The sequence below is a fragment of the Sphaeramia orbicularis genome, chromosome 19, assembly GCF_902148855.1.
Source record: "Sphaeramia orbicularis chromosome 19, fSphaOr1.1, whole genome shotgun sequence".
NCBI lineage: Eukaryota > Metazoa > Chordata > Actinopteri > Kurtiformes > Apogonidae > Sphaeramia > Sphaeramia orbicularis.
The window spans coordinates 25,538,484-25,558,131 of record NC_043975.1 but is presented as its reverse complement, the minus strand read 5'-3'; the positions used below and the strand labels follow the sequence as shown (position 1 = coordinate 25,558,131).

At 37.4% G+C, this 19,648-nt stretch overlaps 1 protein-coding gene across 1 annotated transcript in view; it reads left to right on the top strand.

Annotated features, from left to right (window-relative positions):
- Positions 1-19,648, top strand: part of LOC115410559 (thyroid hormone receptor alpha-B) — a 158,357-nt gene that overhangs the window by 110,375 nt on the left and 28,334 nt on the right. Inside the window, exon 5 of the mRNA XM_030122248.1 lies at positions 12,621-12,682. Coding sequence (XP_029978108.1) covers positions 12,621-12,682 — 62 coding nt within the window. The remainder of the gene's footprint in view (positions 1-12,620; positions 12,683-19,648) is intronic.

The window sequence follows — 19,648 nt, the reverse complement described above, 5'->3', positions numbered from 1 at the left end:
TTACTGTTATTTAAAAGTCATTTCCTATCTTATAATATTACTGTCTCAGAATTAGAATGTGTTACATGACTCCTGTATTATTTTTGAGTGACATACGGGCTCTTGTCATGAATGCCCCCCCCCCCCCCCCCCGCCAAATACAATGAGATAGGAGAGACTTGGATGCATAAATTAGTGGATAGCTCAGTAAGTAACACTACAGTCTATGATGTTCAAATCCCAGCAGGAATGCTTGCATTTTTTTAACATTATATTTGTTTAAACAGGGGGCGTGGCGCCAAGGACACCGGTAGATAAATCCTCAATCGATAAAGAATTCTAAGTAGTCATTGAAACGTTAGCTTACCTTGTCATTGCTGATCATAGGGATCATGCTAAGTAGCTTTTTGAAAGCAGAACATGTACAGAGTAAAATATTACTGAAAATTGATTAGTAATGCTTTCCACTACTGCGTTACAACAAAAAGTAATCTGTTACTATAATGCATTACTTTTGTAATACGTTACTCCCAACACTGATCATAAGTTATCTAAAGATTTGGTTGGGATTGTCATAGGGTTTTCTTTATATATGAAAGATTTTTCCACAACACAAGTACATGTATCTGCGTCCTTACAGTATCTCTGCTGACAGTACAGTAATACACTGACTTATACACGTCTGTGATCTGTACTTCATGTTTCAGGTGCAGGTTCATTACACAAAACAACAATAGGAGTGTGACGCTATTGTTTTTTAATTTCTTCTTCCTTTTTCCAACTCTTCAAATCTTAAAATTGTGACCTAAAATGCCATTCACATGTGGACAAAAGGCCCAAATGTAGAGAAAAATATCAGTTTTACAAAATATCTGCACTTTAGAGCATTTATGACATCTTGTTACCTTGTACTTGTACACGTGTAATGACAATAAAGTTGAATCTAGTCATTGCCAAAATATTGCCATTGTACATTGCGGTAAGCCAAATATATGTGTTATCTCACCATTACTGAACCAAAAATACTTTCACTTTTTAAGTACTTTTTTGTGCTTCTAGGAACCAGAATGAAGCTTTAGTATCAATATGTAACTGGACTTTTTTATCGATGTAAAACTGGCAGCTTTACCCTTTAATCCAACACAATAACTATAGTTATTAATTCAGGGTTACCGCAGGGTCTTAAAAAGTCTTAAAAGTATTGAATTTACACATCTGTAAATTCCATCCTATGTATTCTATCCTATGTAGCTGGGATAGGCTCCAAGCGACACCCGTGACCCTAGTGAGGATAAAGCGGGTTCAGAAAATGAATGAATGAATGAATTTACACATCTGCATTTTAAAAGGTATTAAATTTGATGTGGTAGGTCGTAAGTTATGTTGCCATAAACTTGTTGGCTGTGTTGTGTCTAAATGTCAAAGCTGAAAAGAAAGTAACACTATTCGACTCAGTTCCACCAGTTCCAACCCGCAATTTATATTAACAATTTATATTTAGAACCAATTATTGCTAACTTTGCAGCCCCCCCATGAGAAATGATTAGGAACAGTGGGAATCAAGGCGATGGAGTAAATGAATAAATTTTCCCAAATTGTAGGAGTCACAAATTTTTGCCAGTATGGACATGAAATAGGCATTAAATTCAGTTCTAAGTCTTAAAAAGGTCATAAAAAGCCTTAAATTGAACTTGCAGAAACCTGTAAGAACCCTGTAATTAACATAACATTCAATAGGCAAAGATGTTGATCATGAGCATAGAACTTGATAAGGTTTAAGAACAGATATGAGCGTTGAGCTTGAACACAAAAGGTAAAATTACTCCCAGTGTAATCACCTGACTTTCCATCCATGCTCTTCTATGTGATTTAACTTTTGCCCTAATATAGATGTTTACTCTGGCCGTAGCTACAGCTGCTCAGTACTTGAAAGCTGCTGAGAATCAGTTCAAGTTTTTCAGACGCGGGCCTTTCTTTTTCTTTTTCTTTTTCTTTAAAATAGGGAAAACCAGCCCTATCTTTGGTATTTGTTCCACTTTGACCGCAGTCAGTCTCATCTGAACATCTGCTTCTCAGCCATATGAACACCCTCTGGCCTCACATAAACCCGTGTTTTTTTTCCTGATGTAAACTTATGACCTCTCATCTTTAAATGAAGCAGACATGGATTTGGTGATATTATTTTTGTCTGATGTTATGTAGGGAGTAGGTTTTCTGAGGACATCCTGATATTAATCACATTCAGTTTGTTTGGTTTTTAGCTCATGGAGATCTTGAGGTCCTCCTCTGCTTTACATCGTTGTACCATTTCATCAAACTAGCAAAACACTGCAGCCTTTTTCCTCCCTCAAGCAAGTCAGACGAATAGGCCTATAGCTCCATGTGACCCAACTGTAACCCCCCCACCCCACTAGTTATACATCTCTTGAAAAGAGGCCAGGCCCAAACACAAACATATACAGAAGTGTTTAAGCTCCTTCTCTCATTAATGAAAACATAATATTAGTGAAATGGAGCCCCTCCGAACAGTGCCCCTACTCAAGGAAGGGGCCTCTATATGGAAGAGGGAAGGTGAAATGTACTATATTATAGCCTTGTGGAGGGGCTAGCTGGCTGCCAAGATCGCAGCATTAGATTTCCCTCTACTGTCTCTCCATGTGATGCATTACAAGCCTGTGTTAAGAAAGTCAATCCGACGGAGCCTGGAGAGATTCCTCAGCTAACATGGACACCTGTCAGGAGATTATCAACTTTTGCACTGGGGACATGAACAGTTGCTGTGTTCAGGGGTGCATTAGTGTGTGTGCGCATCGCCCTATCCGTTTCATTTGTCATGTCCCTCGTGACTTAGCTACATGTAACCCATTGTGTTGACCTTAGTGTGCGTGTTCTAACACCTGTAGCAAGTGTAGGCTGCAGCACTTTGCACCTAAGGGATAATTAAAAGCACAAAGAATTAAGTTGTAAGAGGTTAAGATGGAGCTGTTGCAGTTCACTCTGGATAGCAGTGGTCTGGTCAGGATGACTGTGGATTTCATTTAATCCCCACCCCTCCCCTCTCGCCCCCTCGCAGCCTGTTGTTTTGAAGTAGGACGGTGCTTTGAAGTGGCACCAGGGCCACCAGCTCGTAGGAAAAAAAGAACACAAAGCCCCTCCTCACCTGTTAAAAAGACAATTTTTACTTTGTGTTTTCGCCAGAGAGCATGTACCTTTTTCATGTCAGATATGGCCTTGACATTATAACGACAGGAAAAGTCGACAGTTATTTAAAATATCGCTGGCATGGTGTTAATTTGACTATCAATGCCGCTTACCTCACAAGTAAAAATAGACTTCACTCTGATTTTGTAGATGACACACTGCTGCACAGAGGTTTGAGTCACACATCTCACACTGGCCACTCAAATCTGTTACTTTGGGCACCAAAATAAAAATATAGAGATACTGTAGCCACCCCTCTGACATGAGAATCAAGATGAGCCCATAGATCAAACCAAATGCACCACAGAAACAAATGAAGAGAGAGTAAGACTCTGGTGGCAACGATATTTTTAGCTTATTATGAGAATTTTTGGGAACAAAGCACATTATAGTAGCCCACCACCATCTGTCTAATTAATAAACACTACCTTTTGTACAATTATGAAATTAAAGGAATCTAAAAATAGCAAATAGCACCAGCAGTGAAGAGAAATATACTATATGAACAAAAATATTGGGACATAATCAATATTGGAGGTCTGAACTACAAAATAATAAATATTGTATGACTCTACTGTAAAATAAATATTGCTGTAAAAGTCTTTATTTTGTGTTAAGGGTTACTTTTGTTTACATTGTCATCTACATGCATCACATGCTTTAGAATTTTTTATTTAATTTTATTTAGTGTTGAAGTTTTTTATAACTACAATTGTTTTTGGTGTTCCACTTATAGATTCATGAAATGTTAGTGATGGTCTGGTCATAAATAATCCTAAAAATCCACCTTTAAACTTCAAGGAAATATTGATTTGACATTTATTTTGATGATTATTGTCATGAATATACAATATACTGATAATGTCACAAATCAACAGAAATATGAAGTCCTACAAGCTGTAGTCGGGATGTGTCCCAATGTTTCTGTCCATATATATGTGCAAACATTTTATACATAGCCACTTTATTTTATTGGGAACACATATAATAAGTTTGATACATATAATATAAAATGAGAAAAATTAGAATAAAATGCATTTAGGTGGGGTTAACAGACAGTGTATCACAGTGTGTTAGATTCAACTCTTCAATCACAATTATTAGATAAATATGACCATCAACTACTGAAACAAATGTCTCTTGTTGTTTTTTTTTTTGTTTCTTGTTTTGTCCTTTGGGAATGGATGGGTTCAACAGTGCTTTAATCTTTGGTCCAATCAGTCACATCACCTGATGTTAATGTTGTTTTTCTGTGTGGAGTCAATCAGATTAGGTCAGGAATTGTACACAGAAGCAGGGAATTGAACATGGAAAACAGCCAAAATAATGCTGACTTTCTCAAGCACATAGCTGCCATTAAAGTTAGCTCAGATATACTGTGGTGAATTTTGATATGGATTTTATTTATGGTTTTTAATGCAGTAATATAGATGACCCCTGAAGTGCTATAATGTATAATATTTATAGCTTCGCCACATGTCTAATTAACAATAATTTCACTTTACTGAACCTTTCTGAGCTGCTGAATCTTAAAGTATAATTCATGTCATTTTTTTTTTTACATTTTTTAAGTGCTGTGTGCAGTATCTTGTTAGTGTACAAACACATGGATTCAGCTGAAATACATACATGGTTGAAGCGTCCGTGTTTGCATCACTCCCTCTAACATATCAATAAATCTGATGTAAGCCGGTTGCACTGTGTTGCATTTACAGTGGCGAAGGCTTGCCACATAGTGGTGTGGGGTTTGCTTCATGCAGCGCTGTTTGTTTTTGATGTGCTGCAAGAGGCCTGTGTTTCATCCTTCGCAATTATCTTGGAACATCCAGTGCAGCGAGTATTACAGTAGATTATAATACTTCTTTGGGTTCAAATTTTTTTGGCAAGAGTCCAGTTGATGCTTTAAACATGAACTCAAAACGATACGCATGTGATTTCAATATTTGTTTATTTAGGAAGCAGTCATCGGTGAATAACTTTCAGCTTTTCCTTTAGTCTGACATGACAATCTAGGATTATTAGGGGCTTATTTTATGCCTTATTTGCTCATAGCTTTGCAGAGACTTGAATAACAAGTTACTGTTATGATGTGGAGTTACGCCCATAAGTCACATTGTGCAGATATTTTCCTGTAGATTCCCATGCAACTCCTACTAGTTCATTTTCGCTATCACAGCAATCATTTTAGGCTACACTTACTGGATTTAAAGACGGGGTATCAGAGCTAAAGGCATTTTTTCTTTTGCAACAGCGAAGCCATGTGAATGTCTGAATTGCCTGCATCGACCGTAACAACCTGTACATTGATATCTATGTAGAGTATCCAGGTCACTTTATCTGCAAAGATCCTTATTCTCATTCTTTTCTGCCTCTCCTTGACGGCTGTAACAGTGTGCAATACTAGCTGCCTTTATAGTACAAATGGAGTCAGATATCAACAACAAATGCCTGTTCCAAGTACAACACAGACTCCAAGTTTCACATGAACCTTTAATTTTAATAGCCTGTCATTCAAAACAATGTAGATAGTGATTATTGTTGCATTTTAGAATAGATTTCATAGAGGCAGTGCTTGCATTCATCGCACACTCCGGCTGTGTACTGAATATAGTTAAATGCAGAGTAAATGAAACCTTGTAGCATATAAATCCATAGTCGGGATGTATATATGGGATGTGTATATTTTCAGTGCATGTTTATTATTGGTTATATGTAGGTTGTTGTACATTTGTGTGTGTATATGTGTATTTTTTTCTTTTTTTTTTTTTTTTTACAGAGGGCATTTGTCTGACTTTCATTCAGTGGCATACTATCCTACTTCTAGCATGGCCTGTAATTTAGACAGTGGCGGGACACATGAGGGAACAAAGTGTCCATTAGTGCTGGATGTATAGGACGGGACAGACCCAGCTGTAGGCCTGTAGCGTTCATGGGAGACAATAGGCCACTGTGGACTTCTAAACATAGGACAGGGGGCCTGATTCACTGGCTGTTATGGATATAATTCTGACCATTCTGGCCATTGTTCTGTCTGTCTAAGGAGCCTGGACTTCAAAGCACATTATTTCCAGTTTTGACCGAAAGGGACAGTTTAACCAATTTACAAAGAAACATCTTTCCTCTCTTGGCTCTGGCAGTATCTATTTATGTAGATGTTTGGTTTTGTTTTGTTTTGCTAACATTTTTAGATATTTGGCTCTGAGGTGTACCTTTGTGGTGTTTCTATAATTTGCTCATATATCCTTATTTACTATACATATCTATATATACCAGCTGCTGTACATTGTAAAAATCCACACAAATTGCTGTTTTTCTTAGCAATTTCTCATTTCATTTCTTCCATCGATAATGAATGTGTTCTGTGGATTATCCTCAGTAAATGGAGCAAATCCAAACTATTTGCATGGTTGAATACCAGACAAAAAAAAGTCAATTATCTTTCGGTTTGACCAGTGTTGACTAGAAAATTAGTTGTTGCCTTCAAAGGAGTCATTGTTTGCAAATGTGCGTGCAACATTAGCCTAAATAAAACCTGTGCGGTCTTAAAATAGCTAACCTGTCAGCAAGACAATTACCTGTTAGTCATACAGTGCAGTCACTGTCAAAAAAAAAAAAAAAAGAAAGTTACAGGTGATGATGCTGGCTCCAGGCCAATCACAAAAGACTGGGTGTTACTAGCTGTAAAGCAAGAAAGTCCCACAGAGTGTAGGAAGAGGGAGGGAGTGTGTTTTTTTTAGTGGGACAGTAAACTAAACATAGCGCAACTGGTAGAGACATCAGGGAGAAGCAGAGTGAGAAACGGAGATCGACACTTAGTCCATGTGTAAAGGCTTTGGAGCTACTACATCTGCAACTTTGACCAATACTCCTCATCTACCATGCATATTTTACAGTCCCACTGCATCATTCGGTCGGCACTGTAAGTCTTTTTCATGTCATCTTTTTGGCTCTCGTTCGAACTAGTGGTTTGGTATTTGTTTTTGGCTGTGTGTGCAGAGTCAGCAGTTCAACATGTGTACACGCTCGCTGCCGCCTTATCCAAGCGAATCAAACTGTTGCTCTTGGTTGTCAACTTGTGTTTCATTCTCTGCATTTTAGACAGATTTCAGGAACTATGTGCACTTTTTCTGCAGGGGTTGACTCCGTTTGCTGTGCATAATGAGAGGCGCAGAGTTTGGGAATATGCCTATTCAGAGCTATGTTGCAATCCACATCCCATCAAGAGTGTAGAGCTCAGAATTGGAAAGCGCTCTGCGGTGTGCCTGTGGAGCATACAGTGGCATGCCTCGACCTGCAAAAACTGACATTCCATCAAAAAATACTCAATTATTCATGATCTTTTCACTCATCACACCAAGTTGTTATTTGAGCTAAGTGGCTTCATCGACTTGCTTTGCGCTATAATTCCTGACAGGCTACGTTTTTAATAACAACTTTCCATGTCTTTCAGTGTTTTGTTTATGTTTTGCATTTTAATTGTTTACACGTTAAATGGCTTCATACTGTCATGATAAGGCCACCACATTTGTTACTGTTTAAGGTGGAGATGGGAACTATTTATAGGTGCCATTAAAAGGATATTTTCTTAACTATCAGTATCAGCTGAAGTTGGATCTGATAGTAGTCGCTATTTAATATTAGAATTCTTAATTAAGAATGCTGACTTGGAAGGAAAAATGATGCACAGCTCATAAGATAATATACACCCCCACCTACATGTTTTTATGGTTAGTTTAAAGTTCATTCCCATCTTTATTAATTAACTGCACTAAGTTTGATAGGCAGTGATTTAGTTTTATTTAGGTATTTATTACTTTGATTTATGTCCTATTCACTCTGTACTAGTATTACCTGTGGATCTCTGGTAATTTGTAATAATTGCATAGTTCCTCAGTGTTTGTAATCCTCTGCAAATATGCCATGCCTGTAATTTGTAAGGAAAAAAATCCACTGTAAACTGCCTACCCTACTGCAGTATATACAGAGGTCATGTGATAACATCAACGTTTCAGTGACTTGCATTTATTCAGCTTATTTCCTGCTCTGGTGACAATACATGCGAGTTTTAAAAGTGTTCTGAATACAAAGTCAGGAGGCTTATGCAGCAGTAAAGCATAAATATTCACTGAAAGAACAGACCTAAATCCTTCAGATTTTTTGACAAAACATGACAAGATGGATGATATTCATGACAGCTACAGTCTTTTGAGTCTTTCAGCAGTTATGTGTAAATGGTGAGCCTGTGCTTGATATCAGAACTGGGGAATAATAACAGTAATTTCAAGTAAAATCTGTCATTTTTCTATCCTGTATGAATATGGTGTTTTTAATTTCCACATCACTGGAGGTCTACAGGTTCTACTAGTCCCCTGCGAATAGGGCTTTAGTGTTCAATCGAAGTGTCAAGGTGAAAGCAGAGAGCAGTTCAGTTTCTGCAGGATGATATTGGATAATTAGTCTGTTTAATTCTGTCTCTTTCTAGTTTATTGTCCTTAAACACACTATCCGTCGACTAATAGTTTGAGGTGCAACTGTATTTTCCCATTGCTTTTCTAAAACTCTTTCTGTTTTGCAGTGTTATTACCGAATATGTAGTTTAAAAACAACTGATAGACCTAATGAGGAACCCCAGCCACTCCAACACGTACACGGTTCAATCTTAAAATACGACAAACTCTGGGTTATAGAGTTCTGCACAGAGTTATACAGAAGGTGCACTTTTCCTCTGAGAAAGACTCTCTAGAATTCGGAGTATCTGTTTTTCTCCTGTCAGCCTGTGTTTCTACTCATAACAGCACACTGTCACGTGGGAGGACTCAACTGTCACATAACTGACAATTTGATGGTTGTCGCCTGTAGCAACTGTATGGTTTTTGATGTGGGAGCCAGTTGGCAGAGGAACAGACATTTACCTTATAATGGCAGTCAGAGACAAGTCCTCCTTATCGTTGTGTGGCTGTGACAGCTTTAATTCTTTTTCCTCGACCCTCTGACACTGTATTTTGTCACAAGGAGAATGAAAAGCTTCGGTCATGTTCAAACAGGTTTTTTTTTTGTTTTCCTGTGAATGTGTCAGCTGGTAAATAATTCTAATGTGACATTACAAAGGAGGATCCTGACAATGTTTCTGCAGACGGCACTGTACTGTATATGAGTTTTATTAAGATGCTGCATCGACAGCTATCAAGATAGATGACGCCTAAACTCACTGGTCTATTTAAACACTTCATTTAATGCCCTGTTAAGCCATCTGATTTATTCTGAAAAGGGCAAAGGGAACCATAACTGAGAAAAGATCTAGGCTCAATTACAGTAACTCCCAAGCAAGCAATTACATCGCTATGTTACCCAGGAGAGAAATCCTTCTGCTGTGAGAAATAAACACGCTCATTTATAAGAGAAGTGAATAGCCTCATTTTTAGCATTTTCAAGGGATTAGCAGACTTACTTTGCATAAAATCTCAGAACAAGAAACAATAAAAAATATTTTTCGCACATGCTGAGCTACTTACGGCCTGTATTTTGGTAAATCTCCTCATCACTTTCTTTGTGCATATGTACCTAATAATACACCAATATGTGAAAAAGAATAAATGAGATTAAGATAATGGAACACAACAAGAATAATATGTGTTTTGGACTGAACTGTATTGTCTGATGCGTACCAGTTTGAGTTCATTATGTTTTTACACTGAAAAAGCAACAAAATCTGTTGTACTAATTTGCCCATTTTGTGATATCGACGGAGAATAATGGTAATGGTCCTGATTGTAAAATCAAGCGTTACGGTCATCGCAAACATCCAGTCTTGTGCAGAAAAAACATCAAAAATTGCATACAGTATAGCTTTAGTATTTCACACAACTGGGCCACTTTTGCTTTAATGGAGAAGATGCGTTATGACTAACAAAACCAAAACGTGTATGCTTTTATATATCTTATGAGAATGGAGCCTGGTGAGATTTATGGCACTAATGGAGCTGATGTTACAGAGCCCTGGTGTGGGAGGAAAGCTGACTGCTTTTAGGAGTGTCTAAGAGCAAAGAGCTGGACTCCAGGGACTCAATACACTTCTCACTACACACACAGCACTAACAGAGGGCACTCACTTACTCCCATATTCGCTTTTCTCTTCATAACTCCTCCCCTTTCCTTCTCTCTGCTTTCATAATTCCTTCAAAGTGGCCAGTTTCCATCTGTGTTTTACATGGCTTTCACATGTGTCTTGGTGTTGGGTTTGTTATCACAGTATCATATTTTTCTTCTTTAATGATTAAGAACTGAGCAGCTGTATTTTTTTCAAAGGTAGACCACTGTCACCACAAATGGCTCTGAAATTGAGGTAAACCTTTACTTGTTGGTTTGTAGATCTGTTCAAACCCTGTAAACTTTCAAGTGGCAGGTCTTGTGTTTTTAATCGCATTCAAACAGCAGATGGCTGACTGGTGCAGGGATAAAAGATCATAAATGGAATTAGAGGAGGTTCAAACAAATCAGTCTTCACAAGCCTTTTTCCTACTGATAATGTACAACTAGTGACATTAACATGAATGGAGAGTGTCAAGTACTGGCCAAGTGCACCAGAATGACAGGGGAGGAAGTAGGATAACCACAATTATGACAGTCCCTCTGAACTACATCAAGCGAGAAAACTAATTGAAACAAATGTAAGGCTCAACTGTTACTTTTAACTCTTTGATTGAAAAACAGTCCAGATCAGGCTCATAGGCCAAAGTCATACTGCAAAGGGGTTTAATGTGGCCCAGGTGGTGAATTTGTGCACAAATTACACTGTAGACATTAACAGTGAAAGGTGCTTTAGTTTTTGTTTTTTTTTTTGCTTTGCCAGTAAAATAATAGCATAATAACTTATAAATGATGACAACTCTATTTTTTAGTGTGAAAAGGGTACAATTACTGATAAAACTGTTTATAATTACAAACTGTCCCTCCACAAAAATCTGAATCTACCAACCATGAATAACTTGAAATTTCTTTTTAACAATATTATGCCTGTCTCTAAATGTTTGTGCATCCATAGATCTGCTGCAAGCTGTGAGTTGTAAAGCACATGTAGAAATGATGATCTGAATATTGTTAAAATTGCTTTTCTTTGCTGTAAAACAAAGAGAAAAAGGTTTTATTCATAGGTTATTATGGTATTATTTTACTGGTCTGGCCCACTTTAGATGAAATTGAACTGTATGTGGTCTCTGGTCTAGATTAAAATTTGCCAGTGCCTTTTGCTTTGAATTACATTTTTAATTAGTTTGTACTGTCGACCTTTTTCATCTTTGTCTTTGAATAATGAAAACGCAACAAAAATAATTCAATATATCTAAGGGGCTTGGCATCAAAATGAAGCCAATGCAGAAGTATCTGTAACACAGGGCTTGAAGATTACTCTTTTATCGAGTCAGTAAGATACCACTTAGCATTAGCTCACCTCTGACCCCTCCAGCTCCCACAGCTTCACCCATGTTTTTGTCCAAGTATGGTCACTTCTGGCCCAAAAAACCAAAACAGGGTTCCAACACAAGTATGGAAAATATGGAATTTGATTTAATAAATTTCAAGGTCTGGAAAAGTATGGAAAATGCAAACAAATGTATGGAAAAATATTCATGTTTCCAAGACTGTTACCAGCGTTCTATTTTCTAAAACATAAAATAATGAATATCTAAAAAAAAGAAATGGATCGATCTGATTTTTTAAGGTGCTTGCTAGTGCAGCTAAAATGTTTATGTGAGAGCACATACAGTACATGTCCCAGAAAACATTTGGGCAGATTGACAAGTTGAAATGCCCAACCTTCTGCTCTTATCCTCCTCCAACCCATTTTAAGGTCCGCCCATGTGTTGTCAAGTTTCACTGCTGCTGCGACAAACAGGTGATGTCCACACACTGTTCCTGAGTGAGCTATTCAGCATGCCTTGTATGATCGTTGGCAGAACTCATAATAGGTAGATGGCTCATAAATCCCAAATATAAAACTGGTTGGAATTTTTTTACCAAGACATCTGGAAATTAGGGTCTGGAAAAAGTATGGAATTTTGAAATTTCAAATGTGTAGGAACCTGCCAAAATAATGGTGTAAATTTGCAAACCACTGTCTGGAAAGCAGCACTCACAAAACCTGTGGGTGATGTCAGGGTTACTCCTTTAGTTGTATGTTTTTCCTTCTGACAGTTTTTTTATTTGTGATGATATTTGCAAAGAATCATTACAAAACCAACGTAATTTTGGACAGTACGCTCAGCTGTACAGTATTATATTATAAGTGAGGACGGCTTGCACACATCTGGAGACAAGTGTGAACTGACATAATTAGAACCATCCACGCGTTTTTCAGATCTCCAAAAATACATGATCAGGGTCTCTGCTATGTACTTACATACAGTTTAACATGTTTTCTCTGTTCTTTTCCTCCTCTGTTTCAGGTGGCTCAATGGCCCGAAAAGGAAGAGGAAGAACAGCCAGTGTTCGGTGAAGAGTATGACTGGTGAGTAACTGATGGGCGTTGTTTTTATAAAGAGACCGAAATGACTACACCATGCCCACCATCTTTCATGACGTGCAAATGAAGTGTGCATGGAGTCTTCATAGAGGCACTCTTCTTCTCTAACAGAAAAATGCTTCCCAAAGGAAACAGCCATTCATCTAAAAATCACACGGCCAGCATTTTATTTAGCTGTTGGGTATATTTGTGGATTCTTACGATCTTTTACAAATGGAGATTGTAGCTGTCAGCCTCACCACAGTGAATGTTAGCAGTGCTGCACCAAGGAACGCCAGTGATACATAATTCATCGCCATCTTGTGTACTTTACAATTTCGATTTGTCACATACAACAACAAAAAAAGTAAAACATGTTGGCATCTGTCATCAATAAACGAAAAGCTTCTGCTCAGCTTGCTTTCTTGTCCGACGCAGCACATTGTCTGAGTGACAGCCTGAAATCCCCTGAGTTATAAGATGTAAGTAAAGAAGCAGAAAGACAGATATTGAGAGAGATCAGGTGGGAGGAACATCAGAACAAAAATCTTTGTCTAGGAGATGCTTGGTGTTGCATTTATTAAATATATCTCCCAAGGCTGCATCTTTCCGCAGATTTCTCCTCTCCTTCCTTGTCTCTGCTTCACTGCTGGAATCTTGTACCATACTGTACCTGTCATGGTCCATTTATGTTGGGAAAGTATGACAGTATGTCTGTCTGTGGGGCACATGGTTGTCTTAGATTGGGTAACATACACCCTAATGATGTCAGCATTTTCCTAAGGGAGAGGTCCTGCAGTCCTCCCCATCAGATCTACGCAACCATTTGCTTAATACCTGAAGCAACTCTTGTGCTGAGATTATTTTTCAGTTGAATTACCCAAAAGATGCCTAATATTATTAATATATCAGTACACACTCGTTTTGGATTTTATCTTCAGTTTACAGCTCGTCTTCATAAATACAATCTAAATAATTTCAAACAAGATATAAAATGAGATAACACATATATTAGTATAGGTTAAGGTTGTATATTCTATTTACTTCTCTTCTCTCACACTGCAGCCAGCCACAGTTAAATAATGAACCAAAAGACATTGTGTTTTGCTGTTGCTTTAGCAAAGTGTCTGCAGCCTTCAGTAGCTGAGTTACTATAATGAGAAAATGTGAACTCTTATAGCATCTGAATTCATTTATTCCCTGAGCAGCAGCAGAACTTGTGACACAAGCTAGACTTTTACACAAGCTAGGGTGAAAAAGCACTGTAAACTGACATAAATAGTCTTGCTAGCCTAGTAACATTGTTGTTAAGACTACCAATTGGGCAGTGCTCTCCATTAAAGGGCTTTTATGTAGTGTTGATATTCTAAACTCTCAACAGTTGGGAGCCATGTACCAAAACACACTCCACCAGTGAATCAACGCAGTGTATCCACAGATGACATCACTCATTGAATAAAGCATGAAGCTCATTTTTTTACATTCTTTACAAAATAACATTGCTGTTCGATAATTGTCACACTGGCTTTTACACATAGCCAATAGTTTACATTATAGCTCTGTTAATATAGCTCTTTTTAGCCCCAAAAAGCCCTAGTAAACCTAAAAATCATCTCTGTTTTCTGTACAATTTGTGTTGTAGCAAAAGCACCAAAGATCTGTTTGGAATTGTCTGAACAAAGTCATAACTGTCACAGTTTTATCTGAACCAAAAATTTAGCAAACACACTACTTTTCTTTTACTTCAGAGCCGTATCCAGAGGTGAAAACAGCAGCAATGCTAACATTATTTATTATTATTATTATTTGTCACTTTCTTTGACTCTACAATCTATTTCTTACTACTTCTTGTCCAAAAGTTTCACATTCTAACACTTTGTAGCCTCAGTTTTCAACACCCACAGAAACTGACAGAGTGACTCACTACTCCCTCTAGTGGGCACATAAATCACCAGCCCATCATATGAATACTACACTTTAGAACTCTTTATTCTAAATACTTTAATAGTACTTTTAGGTCATTTTTTGAATATTTGAAAGTTGAAACACTAAATTGAGCCCCTTTAAATACTCTGTACATTACTACTTGGATTATTTAAAGTTAATATTAGTGGAATTGGAAGGTCTAATTTGATTCACATGATAGAGAAACACTGGGGATACATTTATTTACTTTATACATGTGGAAACCTCGCAACATTAACATTACAAATTACCTCCATTCAGAAACTACTTCTGCAGGAGACATTGTTGGTGTTTTATTTTACATAGACCATTTGTCTTACATATATTGTAGTTCTATATTTTCAAGGGAAGGGAACTTTGCTTTGACAGTCACAGTCTGCCTACATAAAAGTCCTTACGACAGCTCACGTGACATATCTTCAGGGGTAGATTTGACCCTATTTATTATTCTTTTTAGTATTAAATGGAAGTCTTTTGCTTCTGTGCCACTCAGGGAAAGGACAAAAAGCGCAGCTGTGGCAGGTACCGTAGATTGGGCTTGACAGCTCTGGATTCCCCTCACAGCTTCTGTCTGTAGTCTATGTCTTGTCCCTCGATGTTCTAAATGTTTACGTTCTCAGATGTCACCTCACCAGTGCTGTTGTCATGTAAGGACCCTGGAGGAACATTCTTGAAACTCCTTCTGGGACTTGATTCATCCTCAGAATTTGATAAAACAGCAAATGCTGTGTTGGGAAAGTCACGAAGACAAAATATTTATCTTCATGCAGCCACACTAGAAAAATGTCTTTCCCTTTCCTGGTTTTTGTTGGTACAGCTATTGCAGGGCCTGGCATGTGAGAAGCAGCAGTCAGAGTCAGAGAACTGCAGCAGTATTGATTTTTGGGCTTGGCTTCCAAACACAGCCACAGCAGACTGACCTCAGATCCGGCTGTTGCTGCTTGCCCTGCCAGCACATCGGAGCTGACGTCTTTCCTATATGATACTTCTTTCCTGTCTTTAGTATCTGTCCTCTGGCCCATTACTTTCTGCCTTTCCCCTATGCTTCTTTTTCTGTTTAATTCTCTACTTCCTGTTCCATGCCTGTCTCTAATCCAGACTGGCCTAGATGTTTTAACACACTGTAAAAGACCGTCAAATCCCACAAACCGTGTACGCTTTTTATATCTTCTCTCGGAATGTTTCTTAAAAGTTTGATTTTTAAGATTTGAGCAGGAAGTTAAGAGCAGAAGAGAGACGCTGAAGAGCTCAGGATAGAAATCAGTGTACATGCTGTTGTCATGGATGTAGGCGAACGGAGACAGCTTTTAGCTTAGTAATGGACTACACTAATGTCAACAAACAACCAGCTCCCTGCACAAAACAGACTACAACACACACTTCACATAAGCACACAAGCATGAGTGGATCTCCTGAGCTTTTGACTAATAAATATACTTTATAAACTTTTCCTGATAAAAGATTTCTTGAACTTTTTACATTCAGTTCAAAGGGGCTATATGTAGTATTTCTACTTTTAGATATTAAAAATTACCTAAAATTTATAGTTAGAATGTTGAGAATAAAAAACTGTGAAGTTGAATCTATTGAATCTACTCGTACAGATGGGCTGGGGTATTTATTTATTTATTTATTTTTGAATGAATGTTTATTTCAGTTAAATACAAAACACATACATATTAAAAAAACAAACAAACATAAAATTAACACAATTTGTAACTGAAAAAGGAAGAAGCTGAAGCTAGAGGCTTATTTCTGCTTCTCCTATTCCCATCCTTACTCCAAGTCCACACCTGAAGTTGCAGCAGATTAGTACTTAAACACAAATTATACGACATTCGGTGTTATAAGTCACTTTGAAATCATATTACTTTCATAGCCCTTAAGAATTTGACAAATTAAAGCCTTTTTGAAACTCGACAGTGAGCTACACAATTTCACTTCATCCTTCAATTTGTTCCAAAATTTGACACCAATAACAGAAACACAGTGATATTTAACGTTTGTTCTTACTTTACATTTTTCAAACACAAACATCCCTCTTAAATTATAATTTCCTTCTCTTAACTTAAAAATTTTCTGAATACAAATTTATGTGACCACTAGAGGGAATAATGAGTCACTCTTCCACAGTGAGGAAAACTAATGGAATGAGAACTGCTTAGAAACAACTTTTATAATCAAACAAAGTGACAAAGTGATAAAATCTAGAAGTACTGTTGTTGTTTTCACCACTGGGTACAGCTTTAAATGAAAAGAATGGAGTTTGATGCTGAAATCACAGCATTTTTCTACACAGATGAGTTTGATTATGAGGCTTATGAAGGTATTAAGTTCTTGTGTGCTGTTGTTATGTTTGCTGAGGTAATTTGTGGTTTTACTGCTGCTGTTTTCTGCCTAAAAATGGAGCGAAGCTAACAGAGCTCTGATGTAAACTATCAGCTGACGCAACACGAGAACATTATAAGACAGTGTTGTTTTGATTAACTGTCAGAATAAGCTTTAGTAAGTGAGTTTTAGTTCTAAGAAGTAAATTTGATGATACCATAATACAAATGTGTGTAAACAATGAGTTTTATACTTTATTCAGTGAGTGATACAGTCTGTGGATACATGGCGTTGATTCGTTGGGGATTTTAGTAGCAGTAAGTTTGTTCTGTTACATGACTCCCCCCTGCTGGTCAGAGTTTGGAACATCAGTATTACACAGAACCCCTTTAAATCATGCCCTTTTCAACAGAGAGATTTCAAGTCTTTAAGCAATGTTTAAAAATCAATTCAAAAATCACTTGCACTCCTTTGGCACCCAGCTGTTCATCTTTTTTCCTTTGCCCTTCTCATTTTTTTTTTTTTTTCTCTCTTTCCCCCCGATCTTTCTTGGCCCCTCCTTCGTTCTCCCAAATCTGTAACAAAGCCAAAAGGCAGAGCCCAACTGACACTGCCTGTCACAGCTTTTCCTGCGTCTGGGCACAGACACACACACACACACACACACACGCATGCATGTATATATATGTGCAGAACAGTATGTGTCATGACTCAAGCACATGAGATTCACACATGGCCTGCTGTATGCACAGAGCACAAAGATCTGCCAGTGTGTGAGCATTTATTTGCGACTTGCAGTGTACTGTACCATCTCCACCCTTCCAGTTTCTTGGCTATATATCATGTCATGTCTAGAAATCGGCTATTTCCTGTGCTTCTACTCTCACTCCCTCAGTCTCTCTGGTCTTACAGGCAATATGGAAAAAGAACAAGTTGTCCCTCTGCTAAGTTTAAAGTAAAGGGAAGACCACTAAGCAAGAAGATTACAGAGAGATTACAGATGCATTATGGAGAGAGGACAATCTGGAGAGGCTAGACTGCAGTCTAAATCTAACTACAACATGTGTATAATGTATAACATTATGACCACAGTGACGTATATGTACACTATCCAGGCAAAAGTATGGGACACGTTGAATTCAGGTGTTTCATTACTAACAATGAGCAACTAAACAGTAATTTTATATAACTATAAATATAATTAAATAAGCATATTTATTTCATCTTTTGTTTTACATCATGATCTAAAATCCTGAATAAATGAGTCTGTTTGTACCTAATTTTACTCAATGCTTAATTATTTTTTATCATTGTGAGCATTTTAATTTGTTATCTACCCGTAGATTTCTGAATAATTTATCATCTTCTGACCATGAATAATAATTTTGTACCACAAGTAACCGTCATGTTTCTTTAACTCTCGCTCAGGAAGAAGTCACCCTTTAAAGTTGATTACAGTAATTGCACAAACATCATGGTACTTACTGACAGTGATGGACAACAACATTTATATAATGATAATATTTCAGGTCAGCAGGAATGGGAAGACCTACAAGCTGTAATGTTTTTTGTACATATAGTGTAGATGTACAGGGGTTGGACAAAATAATGGAAACACCTTCACCTCAAGATGATAATGCCCCAATCCATACAGCTAGAATTGTTAAAGAATGGCATGAGGAACATTCTAATGAAGTTAAGCATCTCATATGGCCGGCACAGTCCCCAGACCTCAACATTATTGAGCATTTATGGTCAGTTTTAGAGATTCAAGTAAGACGTCGACTTCCACCGCCATCGTCTCTAAAAGAGTTGGAGGGTATTCTAACTTAAGAATGGCTTAAAATTCCTTTGGAAACAATTCACAAGTTGTATGAATCAATACCTCGGAGAATTGAGGCTGTAATTGCCGCAAAAGGCGGACCTACACCATATTAAATTATATTTTGTTGATTTTTTAAGGTGTTTCCATTATTTTGTCCAACCCCTGTAGAATAACCTTAAAGTAAATGAGTTATAGTTAAAAGTCAGTGTTTCTGAAATTTCTGATCAATGATTTGGTCACAGAAGTTTAATCGTGACAATTTTTTAATCCCAACTCGAGCTTCATCAGGTCAGGATTTTTGGAAGATGGAAAACATCCCTATATTTATGCATTAGATGCATCAGTAGACAAAACAATTAAAATCAAGTACATAAGTAGTAGTGATGCAAAACGAATATGTACAGGAGAATATATATCATATTTTATCACATTTATCATCCTATATATCAAAATCTCCATTAGGCAGACTAGGGAAAGCTGGAAAAGGAACAGTTATTTATTAGTACAATTGATTTTCTTTTTTCTTTTTTTTTTATACTGATCACTAACAGGATACTACTGTAACAGTATTTTAGAGGAAATGTTTGATCTTATTCTTGATTAAGACATGTAGGAGGTTCTAGAAAGGAAGAGGGTAAATTGAATTACAGATTACAGTATGTTCACCTTTTGAACCTTGAGGGAAATTCAATAGTGCTTTAGAAGACTGTGTTGCAGTTTTGTTTTCCTTCTCTTTTTCTCTGACTTGACCACTTAAGCTTGGTCATTTCAGCTCCATTGGAGGGAAACATCAGTAGCACATTAGATGTCAAGGTCACACTCTTTAGCAGGGATAAGGGGCTGAGGGTGAGCTC